The sequence below is a fragment of the Pogona vitticeps genome, chromosome 6, assembly GCF_051106095.1.
Source record: "Pogona vitticeps strain Pit_001003342236 chromosome 6, PviZW2.1, whole genome shotgun sequence".
Lineage (NCBI taxonomy): Eukaryota > Metazoa > Chordata > Lepidosauria > Squamata > Agamidae > Pogona > Pogona vitticeps.
In genome coordinates, this window is record NC_135788.1 from 31,793,058 (window position 1) to 31,814,176 (window position 21,119).

The following is a 21,119-nucleotide window of genomic DNA, read 5'->3' on the forward strand; positions in this document are numbered from 1 at the left end:
GGCTACTGGATCCTCTTGGATTCCAGGATGCCATGCGTGGGATTCTGACTGGCCCGACTGGCGCTCCTCTCGAGGCTCTGGTAGATGGCTGGTATGCCGCCGCTGCCAGGGCTGTAGACACAATTGCTCCTAAACACTCTCTGGTGCAGAGCCTGACCAGTGCCTTGGTTTAACGAGCAGCTGTGGGGGGTATGAAGCGGAATAGGAGAAGGCTAGAGAGCGTCTGGAGGCAGAACCCAATGGAAAATAATTTAAAAGCTGCCAAGGTCACGTCAAACCTCTACCTTGCTAAGGTAGAGGCTGCTAAAAAAGCCTACTGTGCTGTCCGGATAAGCAAAGCATCCAATCAAGAGGTGGAACATCTCCATACATAGTGGTGCCTTGACCTACGAACGTCCCTACACACAAACATTTTCACTTACAAACAGCTCCGTTCGCAAAATTTTGCAAATGGAGCTTTGACTTACGAACAAAAAAAAAAGGAAAGTGGGAAATGGACCTTGGCCTGGTACTACCTGGTACTGTAATTTTAAAATGTAAAAACTGGTTTAAAAGGTGTTTGGTTTGGTTTAAAGCTGCTTGGTTTTGAAGGTATTCATTCCCTCCCTCCTTTCCTGCCCTTTTTTAAAACCTAAATCATCTTAGGTTTAAAAAAAAAAATCCCCCTAGTGGAGAGGCGACTTACAAACGGCACCTCTACATAAAAACAAAAAACAGCCAGAACGGATTAATCGGTTTTCAATGAATTCCTAAGGGAAATGCTGATTCGACTTACAAACTTTTCCACTTACAAACATCTTCTAGGACAGATTACGTTTGTAAGTTGAGGCACCACTGTAGTATGTGACCTATCCGGAATTGGCTACAATGACTGGCCTCAATCTAGCATTTCTTGTGACCAATTTGCAGCATTTTTAAAATCTTAAGTTGAGGCCATCCGCCGGGATCTCACACCCTATTTGAAAACAGTGGATTGAGCTGAGACATCCAGCGCAGCGCCTTGTCCATTGAGAATTATTCAGTTTCAACCTGTGACGTCCACAGAAGTGGACAAGGTCCTTGATTGCTGCTGAGCCACCATCTCCTCCTTTGACCCTTGCCTAACCTGGCTAATCAAAGCGGCCAGGCCAGTGATAACTGAATGGGCCACTGAAATAATAAATGGATCTCTTCTTGAGGTCTTAAGGCAGTGGTCAGAGAACAGGGGTAAATTACCCCAAATGGGGTAAAAATGAAAATTCTGGGGGTAATGAGGATGGTCGCAGCAGCTCAACCATCCTCATTACCCCCAGGCATTTTATTTCCAACAATGTTGTGCAGGAGGGCATTCCGTTGCGGGGACAGCAAGAAATTGCACAGGGCACCCGCCTGCCCTCCTTGCCTCCAAGGTAGGGGAAAGGCAGCGGACTGGGCCAGCTGGATTCTTTGCCCTGCGCAACCCTGGCTGGGGCTCTACTTCCTGTCCATCCCTGCCTGGCCGGTTCGCTGGCAAGGAGGCCCCCTTCCCGCCCTGCCTCACCTGAGCTCACGGCCAGTGGAGCTGTCAGCCCTGCAGTGCCCGCCTCCTCTCACCAAGAATGCACTTTCCCGGTTGCTTGGTGGCTCCACACTGGCTGCCCAGGCAGCGGCCACAGGTCCCGGGCGAGTGCAGAGGCGGGGAGGGGGATCAGCCTTGGATGGCGAGAGCAGGGGGGGGGGGGTGCAGGGATGGGGCAGATGAACGTTGCCCGGACAGTGGAAAGCGGAGCTATGCCCGGAGGTGGCAAGGTTGGGGAGGCAGACCTCCCAGCAGGCTGCACTTCCGGGGACCCACAGGGCCCGCTTGAGTGCCGCTGTGCAGTTCCCCCCCAGCCCCAAGTGCGCCAGGTGGAAAGGAGGCCTCCAGCTCCTGCAGGGAGGGAGGGAGGGAGGGAGGGAGGGAGGGCTAGCCAGCTGGCCACCTGGCTCCTCTGCCCACTCCGGGCCCGCATCTCAATGCCGGCTCCCACGCTTGGGCGGCGTGGCTTGTGGGCACGTCACCCACACATGTAAAGTGGCTGGGATGGTCACTCACTCGCTGCGCCGAGTCGCCCAAAAAGAGAGAGCCCAGGAAGAGATGGAGGAGGAACTGCGGCAGCAGAGGAAGGAACCTTGTCCTCCTCTGACTTATTTTTGGGGAAACATGGTAGATGTCGACCAATAGTTCTTGATGCCCTGATCAAGATTAAGAATGAAATGGACTCCACCCTGACCTTCCACCGGTCCTGCAGAGAAGGTAAATGTGCTTGTCATTTGGTGTGGTGTTCTGAGAAGCCAGACTCAGGCAGGCAGCAGGTTCAATAGGGTGGGAGTTTTGCCAGCACAGGGACCATTCTAAGGCTGTTTGGTTTTGTGTTTCATTTCACTCTAAGGCCTTCCTTTGATGGTCCACTTGGTTTTCACCTGGCAGGACAAAGTTCGAAACAAGAGTAGTCCTACAACGACCTGGAATTTTTAGCATGTATACATTACTGAAACAGTGACGTCTACGTTGGCTTGGGCACGTCATGAGAATGTCCAACGGTTGGATTCCAAAAGATCTCCTGTATGGTGAATTAGTGCAGGGAAATTGCCCCAGAGGGAGACCACAGCTGTGATACCTGCAAGCGGGATCTGAAGGCTTTAGGAATGGACCTCAACAGATGGGAAACCCTGACATCGGAGCGTTCATCCTGGAGGCAGGCGGTGCATCACGGCCTCTCCCAGTCTGAAGAGACCTTGTCCAGCAGGCCAAGGCAAAGAGGCAGTCCCGGAAGCAGCAAAATCAGGGAGCTGGACAGGGGACAGATTGTATTTGTCTTCAGTGTGGAAGGGATTGTCACTCTCGAATTGACCTTTTCAGCCACACTAGACGCTGTTCCAATTCCTCCATACAGAGCATGTTACCATAGTCTCTCAAGACTGAAGGATGCTAAATCTGGTTTTCAATAGCAAAATTTCTGTTGACTTGCTACAGACACACACAGACTCTCATCTCTGAGGTAAGGCCAGAGCAGAAAGCCAACATATTATAGTTGCATTTGCAGTTTGGGGGCATGTTTTTATTTTCAGTGGAACAGCTAAAAATAATGTATGATTTCCTTCCTTTCAAATCAAATCAAGGGGGTAATGTCGGCGTATATAATTTTTTTTGGAGGAGGGGGGTAAAAGGTAAAGAAGTTCCCTGACCCCTGCCTTAAGGAAATGCTCATTAGACCCATTACGAAGAAACCAAGCTTGGTGGCAGACAACATTGGCAATTATAGGCCCGTCGCTAATGTTTCTTTCCATAGCAAGGCAGTTGAGAGGGTAACCAGCTTCAGGCTCTCTTGGGTGAAACCGATGCCCTGGATCCGTTTCAGTCAGGCTTCAGTCCATGCCACAGCACAGAAATGGCATTGGTCACCCTGCTGGATGACCTACTTAGGAAGGCCGACAGGGGCAAAATGTCCTTGCTTGTACTCCTTGATATCTCAGCCTCCTTTGATACTGTCGACCACGGTAACCTCCTGGAGGGGCTCTCCGAGTTGGGGATTGGTGGCCTTGCTCTTGCTTGGCTCTGGTCCTTTTGGAGGGTCATCCCTAGAGAGTTCAGCCTGGGGAGAATGTATCGGCCCTGTGGTCCCTCAGTTGTGGGGTCCTGCAGGGTTCAAACATCTCCCCAATGCTGTTTAACATCTATATGAGGCCATTGGGGGAGGTCGTCTGGGGATATGGAGCTTTGTGTCACCAATATGCTGATGACACACAGCTCTACATCTCCTTTTTCCCATCTGCAGTGGATGCTGTTTCATCCCTTGGGCGCTGCCCAGAGGCTGTTCTGCAATGGATGCAATCAAATGGTGTAAGGTTGATACTGGACAAGACGGAAGTCTTGTGGGTGGGTGGCCCCCATGTCAGTGGTTTGGGGAATTCCATCTCTTTTTTGGGGGGTGACTCTCACCACAAAGAATTTGGTTTGCAGTCTGGGGGGCCATGTTGACCCAGCGCTTACCATGGAGCATCCATGGTTCTGTCTGCCCATTTACATCTTTGGCAGATTGCGCAGCTGCATCCCTATCTAGACGCAGGGGCGCTCAACATGCTGGTTGTCTTAAGAATAAACTACTGTAATGCTCTCTATGTGGGACTTCCTTTGAGACTGATGCAGAAGCTCCAGAACAAGGCAGCCAGGCTATTAATAGGGGTGAAAAAATGTTACCATATTTCCCCCATCTTGGCTGCCTTACACTGGCTACCTATATGCTTCCATACCGATTTCAAGGTGCTAACTATTACATATAAAGCCCTTAACAGTTTAGACCCTCGATACCTGGCAGAGTGCCTTCTTCCACCCAGTTCTACCCATATCACCCGCTCCAGTCAGGCTGCGTGGCTGAGAAACCTAACACCAAGAGAGGCCCAGTGGGAATATCCGGGCCTTCTCAGCAGTGGGCCCTCGCCTATGGAACAACTTATCTGTAGAGATCCGCCTGGCTCCCTCGCTAAGGGCCTTCAAGACTAGCTTGAAGGCATGGCTATATAGGCAGGCCTTCCCTACAGCCATTACCTAGCCTATCTTCCTTCTCCTTTTTTCCCCTCTCTTTCTTCTTTTTTTCCTTTCCCCATCTTGGACTTTGTGATTAATTTGGATTTTAACTCAGTTTATTTTTATGTTATATGTAAACTGCCCAGAGTACACATGTTCTAGATGGACTCTCTCTCTCTCTCTCTCTCTCTCTCTCTCTCTCTCTCTCTGTGTGTGTGTGTGTGTGTGTGTGTGTGTGTGTGTGTATTCATGTTCCAGATGGGCAGTGTGTGTGTGTGTACATGTACACACACTGCACAAAATAAATACACATACACAAAATAAATAAATAAATAAATAAATAAATAAATAAATAAATAAATAAATAAATAAATAAATAAATAAATAAATAAATATTCAAGCAGCTTCTTCAAGTCACACTGAAGAAGCTGCTTGGATGAGTAGTGAAGCGTTTCAACCTAACAAGAAAGAAAGTTCACTTGCCATGACTGAATTTCAAAATAACCACACCTGGATGACTGAGAATCTTCACAGATACCTTTGTAAAAATTCTTAATTTGGAAGCTAATGAATGATGAAGAAACAATAAATAATAATAATTGTGTAAGATTAAAAAATACAACACATGAAATTACTAACCATCGCCAGCTGTATCCAAGGATCGAAGATACTGCAGTTCTTCTGCTGCTTTATCCCTTACCGCTTCCAACTCCCCTATTTTGTCGCTTACTTTAACAATGTTCATAAAGGCCTCATAGTTGCAAATAGAATCACGAATCTAAAGTAAATGCAGAGGAATAAGATATTACTAAACATTAACCTGTTTTTTCTACACAGAGAGATTCAAAGAATCACCTTTTATTTTGGTCAAATCAATGTCTCTAACTTTGCACCCTTTAAGAAACAAACTTTATAATTTAATCTTCATCATCTTCCAGTTATTAGTTTACATGCTCTCTGACAGTGAGAATTATAAAAATGTTGATGAATGGTCACTGAAGGAATAAACATCCATTTTAACAAAGGTGAATTGCATCAATATTGAATTTCAAGTAAACCAGAACCTGTAGCAAAACACAAACCATACCTGCTCTTCTACTTTAGTTTTAGGCCACTGCTGTTCTAATAGTGAGAATTCAGATGGCTATCACATTTCCACAATGCGTTTACAGATTCATGAAATGAGTGGCCTGATAAACCAGAGCAGAGGAACAGCAAGTGTAAAATTCACCTAATTTTCAGTTTTTCTATTCTAATTATTACTGCTTTTGAATGAAAGCAAGAAGATTCAACTTTTAAAAAATAGAAGGGGATGAAAATCTACAGACTGGAGCTGTCTTGACTCTGGACTAATTAGTATTTCCTGTTGCATCATGTGATCAACAGGAAAATATGTGAATCATCCAGCCCAAAATCCATAATATTTCTCTCGTTTTTGTTCCTATGTAGTCATGCTTTCAGATAAAGGGATTAATATCACTGGCAGTGATTCCAGTGTCAATTTTTGTTATGTTTTGTGGTAAGTGAAGTTTATTAAAAAGGTGAGAACATTGTGAGAATAAACATTGTGAAAATATGTCCAAGTATAAAAAGCTTACCATCCATATGAAATACTGATTAATATAATCAGGATCACTGAGCTGATTTATTAATGGAAGAAGAATTCCTTGAGCAAGGATTTCCTGAAAAACAAGAAACATTAACATCAACCATTCTTTCAAGCTGAGAATTTATTTAAATAATTAATTTGGTCAAGATCTCAGACAAAAACTAGAAGTGTGAAACAAAGCTGGTGAGGTATTTTTTCTAGGCTGACCTTTGTTCTCCCTGACCGCATTGCCTGAAGGGAAGGGGTTTCAGCTTTAAAGGAGGGTGAGCAGAAGCTCTAAGCCCTTTTCTTGAAGAAGCTGAGGCAGGAGGTGAGGTATGTTTGGGAGACACTTTGGTGAGGTATTTTTTCTAGGCTGACCTTGTTCTCCCTGACCGCATGGTTTGAGGGGGTGAGGTTTCAGCTTTTAATGAAGGTGAGCAGAAGCTCTAAGCCCTTTTCTTGAAGAAGAAGGTGAGGCAGGAGGTGAGGTATGTTTGGGTAGACATTTTGGTGATGTATTTTTCTAATTCTATTTTGACCATAATCTGGTAAATAGGAAAGCCAATTAGCATTGCATACACCTGGGGGTAGGAAAGTTTTAACGGTCGGATCATACTTCTGCACTATTATTTTATTATTTATTTATTTTATTTATTTATTTAACTTATATGCCGCCCACTCTACCCAAAGGTCTCTGGGCAGCTTACAACAATTAAAATACAATAAAAATACAATAAAAAGATAAAACAATTAAAATACAATTAAAATAGCTACTCTAAAAATTGCCATCAGGACCCACAGTTGATATTATTTCAATTAAAAGCCTTCTGGAACAGGAAGGTTTTGACCTCACGCCGAAATGTCATCAGAGTCGGCGCCACACGAATCTCAGTCAGGAGGGCAGTCCATAGTCTGGGGGCAGCTGCCGAAAACGCCCTTTGTCTACAAGCCGTCCCTCTTACCTCAAGGGACGGTTCTTTCAAAAGGGTCTCCTGGCTAGATCTTAACTGCTGGATAGGCTCATATGGAAGGAGGCGGTCCTTCAGGTACCCAGGGCCCAAGCCGTTTAGGGCTTTATATGTCAAAACAAGCATTTTGAATTGGGCCCGCACAGCAACTAGTAACCAATGTAATTTAATCAGAATTGGCCTGATGTGTTCCCTAGTGGTCCCAACACTTACCAGCCACGCAGCTTGATTCTGGACCAGTTGCAGTCACCGGACCATCTTCAAAGGCAGCCCCACGTAGAGCACATTGCAATAATCTATACGAGATGTTACCAGTGCGTGTGTAACTGTCATGAGACTCCTCTCATCCAGGTAGGGCCGTTGATGGTACAATTTCCGCAGCTGAAGGAAGGCGCCCCTGGCCACCAAGTCTACCTGGGCTTCCAGATTTAGACTAGGGTCCAGGAGTACCTCCAGGCTGCAGACCCTGTCCCTTAGGGGGAGTGTAACCCCATTTAGGGCAGGGAAATGGCCCTCCAAACTGTCCGGCGAAGCACACACTAAGACCACTTTTGTCTTGTCTGAACTGAGTTTCAATTTATTAACCCTAATCCATTACAGAGTAGGCCAGGTAGGTGGGGCTCATCAGCCTTGGAAGGCAGCCCATCTAGGAGAAGGAAAACTCCCATTTCAAACCTCCACTGCCTTGCGGCTATATCTACTGATGGAAAAGGCTTCAGGAGTTAACCTTGAGGGAAAATCCGGAGTCAGAGTCCCAAAGGCAGTTCGTGTCGTTCTGGCAACTCCTGCGATGTCGCTTGAACCAGTTGTACTAGCTCTTGCTTTTCCATTGGACAATTTCAGTGATGTGGAGAGCGGGGATTTGCTGCTTGGGTAACAGCCTATCCTCCATATTATTTTACCCAGGCTTCGTGCTCTGGAGAGGACACTCCAGCTTCGCATACAGCGTCGAAACAATACAGGAAGTAGCAGTTACCAGTTATAAGTCTTTCCTTGATTGGCGTAGAGTATGACACCAGGGGCTACTTCTGATGGTGGGAGAGGTCATTTCATCTCACTAGGTAGCTATTGCCCACCTTAAGCTGGGCAGTCCCCAGCCAGTAAGGTGTTACCTCGTCACGGTCTGATTACCTCAAGGGGTGCGTGGGGTTTAGGGTGAAAGCCGACAAGGAGATCGATAACCCTGTGCAATGCAACAATCGTAAGGAAACTTCTGCCCTAAAGTTGGGCACCTGGAATGTTTGGACAATGAGCCCTGGCTTTTCTGATAACCTGCAGGAAATAGACGACGTGCGCAAGACAGCTGTCATTGACATGGAACTGAGTAGACTGCAGATGGACATTGTTGCCCTGCAAGAAACGAGATTGCCAGACTCGGGATCTGTCAAAGAAAAAAAAAAACTTCTCATTCTTCTGGCAGGGAAAACCATTCAATGAGACCAGGGAATATGGTGCTGGCTTTGCAGTCAGAAATAATCTGCTGAGATCCATTGTTCCACCTACTGTAGGGAGTGAAAGAATCCTGTCTCTGCAGCTCCACTCATCAGCAGGACTGGTCACCCCCATTAGTGCATATGCACCAACACTGTCATCCACAAGAGAAGTCATAGACAAATTCTATGACAATCTGGCAGCTGCTATCAAAAAAGGCCCTGAGAGAGAGCCACTTTTCATTCTCCGAGACTTTAACGCTAGAGTTGGTGCTGATCACAATTCCTGGCCCACTTGTCTAGGCCGTTTTGGCATTGGAAAGATGAATAGAAATGGTCAACGCTTGCTGGAGTTTTGCTGTTACTATGGTCTTTGTGTCAGCAACACTTTCTTAATACGAAGCTTCAACATAGAGGAGACATCCAAGATCCAACCATTGGCATCATCTCGATTTGATCCTTACTAAACGTTCTAGCCTTCCTAGTATTACGACCACACACAGTTACCAGAGTGCTGATTGCGATACTGATCACTCCCTGGTGTGTAGTAGAGTAAAACTGTGAACAAAGAGATTGTATCACACGAAATAGGAAGACCATGTATTGACATCAGCAAGACTCGCGATCAAAGAAAACTGGAGGAATTTGTCCAAGTGCTTGAGAAAACCCTTCCAGGCCCGGCTGATGGAAATGCACCTGAACGATGGGAACATTTCAAGAATGTTGTGTATAACACCGCCTTGCTCACATCTGGCAAGAAGACCAAAAAGAGGGCTGACTGGTTCGAAGACCATTCAGAGGAGTTGATGCCAGGCATCGAGGATAAGAGGAGAGCTCTAGTAGCAAACAAAGCCTGTCCTAGTGAGTACAACTTGCAAGCTCTTCCAGCTGCTTGTAGCCAAGTCCAACAGGCTGCCAGGAGATGTTCCAATGATTATTGGCTTCTTTGCTCTCAGAGACAGCTAGCAGCGGACAAAGGTAACATCAAAGGAATGTATGACGGTATTAAGCAGGCTTTAGGTCCAATACAGAAGAAATCTGCTCCTTTGAAGTCTGCTACAGGCGTGATCATTCAGGACTGAGCACAGCAAATGGACCGCTGGGTGCAGCACTACTCTGAGCTGTATTTTAGAGAGAAAGTAGTAACCGAAGAAGCACTGAATAACATTGAGTGCCTGCCTGTCTTGGAAGAGTTGGACAGCGAATCAAATTCAGCAGAAATAAAAATGGCCTTGGATTCCCTCATCTCTGGCAAGGCACCTAGAAAGGATAACATCCCTGTTGAAGTGCTGTAAAGAAATCATCACCACCAAACTGTATGAAGTCTTTCGTCTTTGCTGGAGGGAAGGTGGGAGTACCACGGGACATGAAGAATGCAAACATCGTCACATTGTATAAGAACAAAGGAGACAGGGGCAACTGCAATAACTACCATGGCATCTCTCTTCTCAGCGTTGTAGGGAAGCTCCTTGCCCGTGTTGTGCTGAAGAGACTCCAAGTGCTTGCAGACAAGAGTCCATCCAGAATCACAGTGTGGATTTCGAGCTCATAGATCCACCACTGACATGGTATTCTCCCTCACGTAGGAGAAATGTAGGGAACAACAACAGCCACTCTTTGTGGCCCTCACAGATCTCACAAAGGCCTTTATTTGGTTAGCAGGGATGGCCTTTTTAAAATATTTCCCAAGATTGGATGTCCACCTCGAATCCTTAACATCATCAGGTCCATTCATGAGGGAATGAAGGGCATTGTAGTTTTTGATGGCTCAACATCAGATCCCTTTGACATCCAAAGAGGAGTGAAACAGGGCTGTGTCCTCACGCCAACCCTTTTTGGGATCTTTTTTGCTGTCATGCTGAAGCACGCCTTTGAAACTGCAACAGAAGTGTCTATCTCGGGACTAGATCAGATGGAAAGCTCTTTAATCTCTCTAGATTGAGAGCAAAGACCAAAGTCCAACTGAAATGCATGCGGGACTTCCTCTTCGCCGATGATGCAGCCATTGTTGCCCATTCTGCTGAAAACCTCCAACAACTCATGAATTGCTTTAGCAAGGCCTGACAAGACTTTGGACTAACAATCAGCCTGAAGAAAACACAAATCATGGGCCAGGGTGTGGACTCACCTCCCTCTATTACCATCTCCATGCAAGAATTGGAGGTTCTTCATGACTTTGTCTACCTTGGCTCGACTATCTCGGACACTCTCTCTTTAGATGTCGAGCTGGATAAATGCATTGGCAAAACAGCTACCATGTTCTCAAGACTCACAAAGAGAATATGGCTCAATAAGAAGCTGACGGCATATACCAAGATCCAGATCTGTAGAGCCTGTGTCCTGAGCACACTCCTGTACTGCAGTGAGTCCTGGACCCTTTATACATGGCAGGAGAGGAAGCTGAACACCTTCCATATGTGTTGTCTCCAACGCATTTTTGGTATAACCTGGCAGGATAAAGTTCCAAACAAGAGCAGTCCTAGAACGAGCTGGAATTTTTAGCATGTATACATTACTGAAACAGTGACGTCTACGCTGGCTTGAACATGTTGTGAGTATGGCTGATGGTTGGATTCCAAAACATCTCCTGTATGGAGAATTAGTGCTCTTCAGAGCCAGCCGATCAGCTGTTAGGCGGGGAGAGGAGGGGGCAGGAGCTGAGAAAAGCACAAAATCGCTGCCAGGCTCCCTGGTACCAGAGCACAGAGTGCTGTCCTCTGAAGATGCCGGCCACAGAGACTGGCGAAACGTTAGGAAGAACAACCTTCAGAACACGGCCAAAGAGCCCGAAAAACCCACAACAACCATTAGATCCCGGCCATGAAAGCCTTCGTGAATATACAGAACTAATTATAACTTAACTAAACCACCTGAAAGACCACACCTTCCTCTCTGAGCTGGGTTTCAAAATCATCAGAAGAGGTCAGTCCCATCACCCTCACAGGTACATTTCATAAGGACACAAGAAAGGGCCTTCTATGTCACTGTTCCCAAGCTGTGGAACCCCCTTCCATAGGAGGCAAGATTGGTCCCCACTTCCAAAAGGAGGCAAAACAACTTTTTCTTTAGGCAAGCTTTTTCTCAATAATGGAGGGGGGGGGGATTGTCTTAGAAACAGGGCTGCTATTTTCTTTTTTAAATGTTGTTTCTTTTACCACTGCAAGCTGCCCTGGATCTTCTTGAGGAGAAAGATAAGGTTTAACTAGTTCAGACATATATTGAGACAGACAGAAGAGACAGACACACAGACAAATTACCCTGACAAAGTATCTCATGATCTTGTTCTGGAAGTCTTCAGGAGGTAGCAATAAATACAGTAAAACTTCACATAGATCCCTTAGGAATCCTAAAGACAGAAGACAGAAAACACTGGATAATGAAATGTAATGTAGTGTTAAATATACTCCTGCTTATCTTTCAGAAAGCTTCTATATGCCACATTTAATGCAACTATCATATAGGAAGATGACAACATTCAGCAGGCCAATTACTGGTAATAATGTTCTAGAAATAGAAGCTTTAAACTCATACCTAAATTTACACTATTACTATGTAATATGTACTGAATAGCCATTTTTAAACCAAAAGAATAATACACTATTTTACCATTACATATACATTCTCTCTCCCACTGATTGATAATAGAATCCACTACTATCCCTCTGAAAGCAAAAGAAAGTGACTGAAGACCATGGATGAAAATGAAGAGATTTTCGTTTATTTATAGGAGACCATTTGCTAGCACAGTTTATTCACAGCTTATGTTTAAAAAGCAAGAAAGGAGACCTTCTTCATCTTTGGGAGATGTGCAGATTAGATCACGACAGATTTTCTCCTCCATTTCAGCTTCAACTTCAAAAAATGTATCTACAAGGTCTTCTGCTCCATCTAAACAGAAATTGTTCCATCAATCTACACAAATAAGCTATTTATTTTTTATTGTGACCATTAGGTGCACTAAAACCTCTTTTCCATATACCTCTAAGCTTTGCAATTTAAGTCCCCCCCCCAAGTATCTTTAAAAAAATTCATTTCCTGATTTGAAAAGCCCTGTTCATTTCTGCATATGTTCATCGCAATGTTTTCTAAGATAGAACAAAGGAAACCTTTCCTGTAATTTACTACCTAACTCTGGCCAGCGATACCAGTTTGTGACGACACCAACCTCTAATGCCACCACAAAAAACTTGCCCAATGATCAGACCTAAGGAAGGTCCAGGAATCTGGAATGGGGAACTGCAGTGAAAAAAATGGTTGGGAAGAGACAACCAATTCTCCTGTATAAGAAATGCACTCCATATTATGTTTCAATATATTATATATATGCATTAAGAACTTGGTAAATAGGTGGAAAAAGCTAACTTGCTTATGCAACTCTGATTTGTAGGAAATGGTATCTATTCTAAATGCATTGAAGAAAGCTGCAGAATAACCAAAACCTTGATTTTGATTTATTATGAAAAGCAGTAAGACATATTTTAAAAAGCAGGTATTACCTTGAATCTGATCATCTTTTTCAGTTATCCTTTGTTGAGCTTTTCTGAATACTCTAAGATGAGTAGCAAAATCATCTACTAGACGAGTGGTAAAATATGGCTGCCAATCTATTTCTTTTGACCTTTCAAAGTAAAGAAATATTATTTTTACAAAATAGAACTGCATTAAGTACAATATATATATTGCTGTCCTGTAACAGTTTTTAAGACTGAAGCTTAAATTTTGTTTTCCTTTTTTAAAAAAGAAAGTAGTACAAAAGGCAAAAAAATTAGTTAATGTTATTAATCAATGGCTACCAATCATTCATAGATTTCTGAAGTAGAAGCATCTGTTTAAACAGCACAGAATAAAAAAGAACACTAGATGGCCACCTTATATACATTTTTGGTTCAGTTCAAAGGGGAAAACGCAAAGCAAAATCAAACCTAGAACTTACTGTATTATCAACTGTACAGTGTCTGATACACTTGGAAACAATTAAACTAAACTACAGTTGAATGCTAACTATTTTATACAACACACTACCATGTGTAGAGATCTGTGCACAAAAACTTCTGAAACATGTGGGTGCAAAAAAGACTCTTGGGAAACTTCTATTTAAGACCTCAAAGGAAGTAATGACACACACACACACACACACACACACACACACACACACACACACACACACTTCGTGACCCCATGGACCAGACAACATATATTTCATTATTACAGTATTTTAAGCAGTTATTGTAATCTATTCTTTTAAATTGCTTGAACAGTTATAGGGTAATTTTTGCTAGTATATTTGAAGTTGTTCATAAAAATAATTCTTACCTAGAAGAAAACTGAATTAATGCATTTTGGAGAGCTTGCCTGATTTCAAGAAGAAAAGACTCGTCATCACTTAGTGTGTAATACCAATACTGGACATAGTCACGCAAGGAAAACTGGATAATCTAAAATTACAGAAAAACATAAAAATAAAATACCAATTTTAAAAAAGAACATTCCAGGGGAAAATATTTAGCTAAGGAGTCAAAGGACCCATAACAATGTTGGGTTACACAAGAATCAAGATCTGTTAAAACTTCTAAACAAGTACAATGATCACAACTTCAGCTGCACTCTTAATTCCAAGTACACTGCTGGGCGGAACATTGTTAGTTACAGAATAGATTTGATTCACTATAGTTCTGTAATCCACAATGGCTTAGATCAGGGCTGGACAACTGTGGTCCTCCACATGTCCTTTAGACTGTAACTCTCATCAGCATTTGGGAGAACACCCTATGGTGGGGGTTCACTGTGTATAGTTAACAGTCCAAAAATATCTGGAGGGTAAAGTATATTTGTGATGGCCATTAGTCTCTATTTACGGCACCCACAAAGAACTACACAGCCCACAAAGGCACAGGCCCTCCAAGAAGTACTGGGGCAGTTTCCTTTCTTTACAGGAAGTACACCCCATATAGGATGAAAGCTAGTGTCTGATCCAGTTGAGTGAAATGTGGAGGTGTGTCTCTGTGGGCAGGAACTACCAGAGTTCTGCTTGGGGAATTCTTGGAGAATTCTGGGAGTGGGAATGCTGCCCCCCATGAATAGTACATTCCTACTCAGTACAAGCCAAGTTTAATTAGCTGTCTCAGAATGGTTTGGTCCTTGGCTGAAAAAATCAGATTGGCAAAAAGCATGGTAAACATCAAAATAACATCAAAAACAATCTTCAGTGTATTTCCTAAAAATCTTGTTCATTATACTACACTTGCATCACACCACCAATGGAAAACCTTTTCCTGTCAAATCAGCACCTTTGGCATCTTAAAGGCATTAGAAATTGTGCCAATGTATTAATAAATTTAGCATATCTTCTTAAAGCATTCCTCTAACCCACATTATCACACAGTGCATACTAGCCACATTCAGCTGTGACATATAATTCCATCAACAATATTTCTGAATCTTACTAGTTATCATGAGACCTGCCTGCTTGTGATCTTAATTCCACAAATCTTAGAATTAAGTGATTATATAAGGGGTTAAGCATTTCATTAACAATCACAAGCTTTATACATTGCACAAGAGCAGCAAACAGTACAGAGACAAACTCTTAACATTCTAGAACAAAAAAAAGTAAAACTGTAAAGCTCTGGGCATCTAAACTAATCACCATATTTGCCTGGGAATTATGAGAAAAAAACACGAAGTCATAAAAATCAAGCCTGTGACCTAAGGCAAAATTATCTATCTGTATATTACCATGCAGTTTTCCCCAAGCCAAACTTACAAGTTTTTAAAAAATAAGAAGTGTATTCCTTCAGTAATTCTGCAATTTGCAGATTTTGAAAAAAATGTCTAAATTCAAATGACAATAAAGTATAATTTGTCATTATAAACTTAAGTTAGCATGAACTATATTCCCTTCCTGCAGTAAACAGGAAGATGATGCAAAAGAGGTTACTCACCTGTAACTCTGGTTCTTTGAGTGGTCATCTGTGAATTCACACTAGTGGGGTTAATCTGTGTCTATGCAAAGAAGTTTTGGAGTCTTCTAGAGCTCAGGCACATGGTGCCAGGACCTCCCACATGCAGGCTATAACCCCACCCCGGCACCAAGTGTCTCAGTTCCGTGGAACTGTCTGCAGCTGTGCAGCATGTAAGGCACACGTGACATACAGTGGGGAGGAAGGACGGGAAGTGTGAATTCACAGATGACCACTCAAAGAACCAGAGTTACAGGGGAGTAACCTCTTTTTCTTCTTCATGGTCTCTGTGAATGCACACTAATGGATGACTAGCAAGCTGACTTACCAGGCGGAGGGATGTCACGAAAGAACAGATGCCAAGACAGCTCGGCCTACAGCAGCCTTTGCTTTGGCCCAATTATCCAGGCAGTAATGAGCCACAAAGGTAAATGGCGTGCCCCACATACCAGCCTTGCAGATATCTGCCGAGTCCACCCCTCTGAGGAAGGCTGTGGAGGAAGCAACAGCCCTAGTAGAATGGGCCTGAACCATGCTCGGCAAAGGCGCATTGGCCAGTTTGTATGCCGGACAGATCATTGTAACTATCCACCGGGAAATTGTTTGTGCCAACACTGGAAGGCCCTTCGACTGGCCTTGGAAGGATACAAACAGCCAGCATCAGGAGCGGAAGGATGCAGAATGGGAGACATAATATGAAAGTGCCCTCTAAGGAATGAAGAGCCCTCTCCAGTTTCAACGTTGGAGTTGGAAAAAAGGTTGGTAGTACTACAGGCTGATTTAGGTGGAAAGCTCTAGCTACTTTTGGCATGAAGGAGAGATCTGGGAATACAGTAACCTTATCAGAGTGAAACTGGAGTAAGGGTGGGTCAACCCAAAAGTCAGTTCTCCAGCACATCATGCTGAGGTAATGGCAAGGAGGAAGGCCAACTTTAGCGTAAAGAGTATGAGAGACGCTGTAGCCAATGGCTCAAATGGTGGGCTCGTGAGTTTGTTGAGCACTAACTGCAGGGACCACTAAGGCAGTGGTGGTGGGTTTGTAGGTCAGGCGCAAGTTTTTCAGACCTTTCAAAAATTGTTTTAGAGTTGGATGGCAGAATAGGCTTGCGGCATCTGAGGCCGGTGGTTGATGAGCTACTATTGAGGCCACGTACACGTTGAGAGTGAAATGCAATAGGGTCCGGTGAAAAAGGAGAAGGAGGAACTGAAGACCTGCATCGAGTGAGGTAGGTCTTGTCAGGAAGTGATTCTTGGTGGCAAAGTTGGAGAATATCTTCCACTTATAAGAATATGTGATGGTTGTGGAGCGCCTATACACATGGTCCAAGACATCAGCTACCATGGGAGCAGCCTCCAAACTGTGAGGTGTAGAGACTCCAAAACTGGGTGCAGTGTTCTGCTCTCGTGCAGAGATAGGAGGTGAGGTAGTGATGGAAGTCGAACATGGTCCCCCGAGTCTTGGTGTAGGGTGGAGAACCAGGTCTGGTGAGGCTACCAACGAAGATAACATTAATCTTGTCCTGATGAGCCTTAACTAGCTTTTTGGACTAGCGGAATAGGAGGGAACATGTAGAGAAGCCCCTGGCCCAAGAAGTCATGAACTTCATGGCCCATCTAGTGACGATGGATCCCTGCTCTGGAGCAATAACGGTTGCACTTTCTGTTGGCAAGGGAGGCAAAAACATCCACTTGAAGCGTGCCCCAACACCGCAAAGAGAAAGGAATACATCCCAGTCCAACGTCTGGCTGCAGTCCTGGAGTCTACTCAACCGATCTACCAGAATGTTGTCCTCTGACACCACGTGTACTGCTATCAGGTAAATGTAGCGGGGGTAGCACCACTCCCAAAGCTGAACTGAGAGGTACAGCAGAAGAAGACAGTGTGTGCCACCCTGCTTGTTCAGCTAGAACACACCTGTGGTACTGTCTGATGCCACCTCCACCACACAGCTGAGGAGCAGGCGCTCAAAGGTCCGGAAGGCCTTGCATATGGCCAGGAGCTCCAGAAAGTTGATATACATGCCCCTTTCCTCCCACGACCAGAGTCCGTGCGCTGTTAATTGTTTGACGTGTGCACCCCAGCCTGTCGGGCTTGCATCTTGGGTTTCCCATATTTCTGGTGTCAGAGGTCCAAATGATCTCCCTATCAGTAGGTTGGGCCAGAAAACCCACAAGGTCAGCTGTGCTGCCAGTTATGTTGTAACTACCAACAGTTTGGAATGTGCGTCTAGTAGGGGGGGTTGTATAGTGACAGGTACCAGGCCTGAAATGATCTCATTTTCAGCCAACAACTGGATATTTGAAATTCTGTCCTCTGGAAGGAATGCCCGGCCCAATGAGGCATCTAGCACTGCCTCGATATACGAAACCTTCTGAATAGGGCATAGAGTGGATTTTCCTTGGTTCACCTGGAGCCCAAGAGCAGATAAAAGAGATAAAGTAAATGAAATATCCTGAGACAATTGGACACGTGAAGGCGCCACCAGCAACCAATCATCTAAATACGGGAATACTGTAAGACCATGCAAACAAAGATGGATCACCACCAGGGCTAAACATTTCGTGAACACCCATGGTGCCATGGATAAACCAAAGGGAAGAGCCTTGAATTTGTAGACAACCCAGTCAAGTGAAAACCTCAGAAAATGACAATGCTCAGGCTGAATGCTGATATGCAAACATGCATACTTGAGATCTATAACTGCAAATCAGTCTCCTCGCCTCAACATCTGGATAGTGCTATCCAGTGAAACCATCCTAAATCGCCGAGGTGTAATACAGGAATTCAAGGGGCGGAGGTCGAGAATTGGGCGACATCCTCCAGTCTTTCTACAGATGATAAAGTAGCGAGAGAAAAAACTATGTGCAATGTCTGGGTTGTGAACCAAGGTAATGGCATCCTTCAGAAGCAGTGCAGCTACCTCCTCCAGTGTTGAGGTGGGAGCAGTGTCTCTTAGTAAACCCATGCAAGGTAAAGAATCAAATTCAATTGCATATCTTGTTCCTATAATAGTGAAAAGCCATGAATCAGAAGTGATAGGCTCCCAAGCGTGAAGGAACGGTGACAAATGAATCATGCTGTTAGATGTTGCTGGTGGGCCCACAGAATTAAAGTCTCTGCCTGGGCTTCCGGTAGCTGCATCAGAACCTGGGGTCGAAATGTTTGGCAGAGAGTCCTTATCACTCTCACCATCTGATTCCTCCAAATCAGTCTCGAACTCAATGTCCTGGGGTCCAGAGCCTGGGAGAGAGTTGGTCGAGCTCGAGTCGAGGGGTATCAGTTGGGATGATCATCTGGGGCCTCTGTTGACTCCTCCTCCAGCTCCTGTGAAGCCCTTCAGAGGTGCAGGAGCAGGCTTTGGCCCAGGCCGAAGAGTTGAGGCCAGGCATGGTCTATAGCAGTGGTCCCCAACCTTGAGCCTCCAGATGTTCTTGGACTTCAACTCCCAGAAATCCTGGCCAGCAGAGTGGTGGTGAAGGCTTCTGGGAGTTTTAGTCCAAGAACATCTGGAGGCCCAAGGTTGGGGACCACTGGTCTATAGGACTTGGGATATGAAGGTGGCAAAGGCTCTTGAGGTGCTGGCCACTTTGCTGCTCTACGAGGCAGAGTTTGACATTGGAGTCATCCTCAAAGTAAAGGTAATCCTTGGGATGCCTGTGATACTGAGGCGGCAAGTGCGACAGAGGGTATCGCTCATAATACGGCAGCCACTAGTGACTTCGAAAATACAGTGGGCCCTCTAGTTACGGAATGAATCCGTATTGGAACAGTGGCTGCAGGTCAAAAAGTCTGTAGGTCAAGTCTCCATTGAGCTATAATGCATTGAAAACCAATTAATCCCGTACCCGGCCGGTTTTGTTCCATTTTTGTTCCATTTTTGTTTTTTGTTTTTTTCTGGTCTGTACGTTGATTCTCCGGCTGCAAGTCAAACCTAAATTTTGCAGCCAGAGAAGTCTGTAACTTGAAAAGTCTGTAACTCGAGGGTCCACTGTACATGGCCGATTCACAAGGCCCATGGGCTGCAGGCACTGGTGATGGCAGAGGCTCAGCTGAGGCCTAGAAGCCTTTGAAAATGGCCTTTTCTTCTTCTTCGGTATCAAGGCCGAAGGCGGCTTCAATACCAACACCAATGTGGTCGACCTCAAAACCGACGATGAAGGTCTGGCTGCCTTATGAGCATGCTTAAGTGAGTGCCCTGTAGTTCAAGAAGTCTCGGAAAGAGGGGCTTGCTGTTGGTCTTTGGCCAAAGCTCGAGCTGGGCAAAGCGATTTCTCCCACAAGTAGAAGCGAAGTTGCTGGAGCCTCTGCTTCAGCACCAGCTCAGTAAAAGCCTTACAAACAGTACACAGGGCGGCGCTGGTGCTCCTCCCCGAGACAGAACAAACACTGTGAATGGCCATCGTAAGTGGAACCTTGTTTGAACAAGATGAGCAGCACCTGAAAAAGCCCAAAGCGGCCATAAACTCACTGATGTTTTTTACAAAATAACACAGTCATATTCTTTTGTTCAACTCACAAATCCAGAAGGAAAGTACAACAGTTCAAGTTGAAGAAGCCGGGAGGTCCAAGTAGGTAATTTTAAAGGCTGAGGGAAATGAGAACAGGAAGCTCCAATTCGAGTAGCTGCACAAGTGGTGGCAGAGACGGAACTGAGGCACTCAGTGCCGGGGTGGGGTTATAGCCCGCATGTGGGAGGTCCTAGCACCATGTGCCTGAGTTCTAGAACAGTGGTCCCCAACCTTGGGCCTCCAGATGTTCTTAGACTACAACTCCCAGAAGCCTTCACCACCACCTCTGCTGGCCAGGATTTCTGGGACTTGAAGTCCAAGAACATCTGGAGGCCCAAGGTTGGGGACCACTGTTCTAGAAGATTCTGAAGCTGCTCTGCACAGGCGCAAATTAACTCCATCAGTGTACATTCACAGAGATCACGAAGAACAATTTCTACTTCTGTTTCACAGCTACTGTCATCTTTGTCTCAGCCATGGGGTGGGTACTTTGATTCAATCATAGTTTACAGAGTTCTGATGAAAGGGTAAAGTGCAGTATGCTGCAAACCAGGAACAGAAACTTCTAAACTTCTTGCCCTCTCACATTTCAAAGGAGAGGGAAGCCAAAGAGACTGTGCACTAGCCAGGTTCTTGCCTGAAGAGCAAGCTAGCATTCACACCAACAGAAGCAACTCCAGTAGCATACTAGTCATATTAACAGAAAACAAAAGGAGTGAATAAAACATGGCAAATTTTGGAAAGATAACTGTATTATCATATAATAAATGAAAACATATGGCAAAAACTGACAGTAGTGCAATCCAGGGTAGATTCAATGAAATTGTCACAATTAACTTAGTCTTACTGTCTGGAATTGTAGTGATGTTAGCACAAGATCTCAGTTATGTAATCAGGTGCATTATCAGACACAAGACCAAGAGACACCCCAGCATCTTGTCAATAAGCTACAATCAGCCACAGAAAGTCATGTGCACCATAAGCTAACACCAGTAGGAATTCAAATGGTCTACTCTAACTAAAAGAATCCTAGATTTACTCTGTCCATCTTACCCCTGCTACAAAACTCTACTGAAACAAAAATAGACCTTATAGAATCTTCAAAATTTGCAGTTCTGCTGGTAAGTGCATACACTC

At 44.7% G+C, this 21,119-nt stretch overlaps 1 protein-coding gene across 4 annotated transcripts in view; it reads right to left on the reverse strand.

The window, feature by feature from the left end:
- Positions 1-21,119, reverse strand: part of SNX13 (sorting nexin 13) — a 104,459-nt gene that overhangs the window by 44,742 nt on the left and 38,598 nt on the right. For all 4 annotated transcript variants that reach the window (XM_078377170.1, XM_078377168.1, XM_078377169.1 and 1 more), the window contains exons 5-10: positions 13,828-13,949; positions 13,011-13,132; positions 12,301-12,402; positions 11,772-11,860; positions 6,124-6,207; positions 5,165-5,303 (exon numbers count right to left, since the gene is read on the reverse strand). In XM_078377170.1, coding sequence (XP_078233296.1) covers positions 5,165-5,303; positions 6,124-6,207; positions 11,772-11,860; positions 12,301-12,402; positions 13,011-13,132; positions 13,828-13,949 — 658 coding nt within the window. The remainder of the gene's footprint in view (positions 1-5,164; positions 5,304-6,123; positions 6,208-11,771; positions 11,861-12,300; positions 12,403-13,010; positions 13,133-13,827; positions 13,950-21,119) is intronic.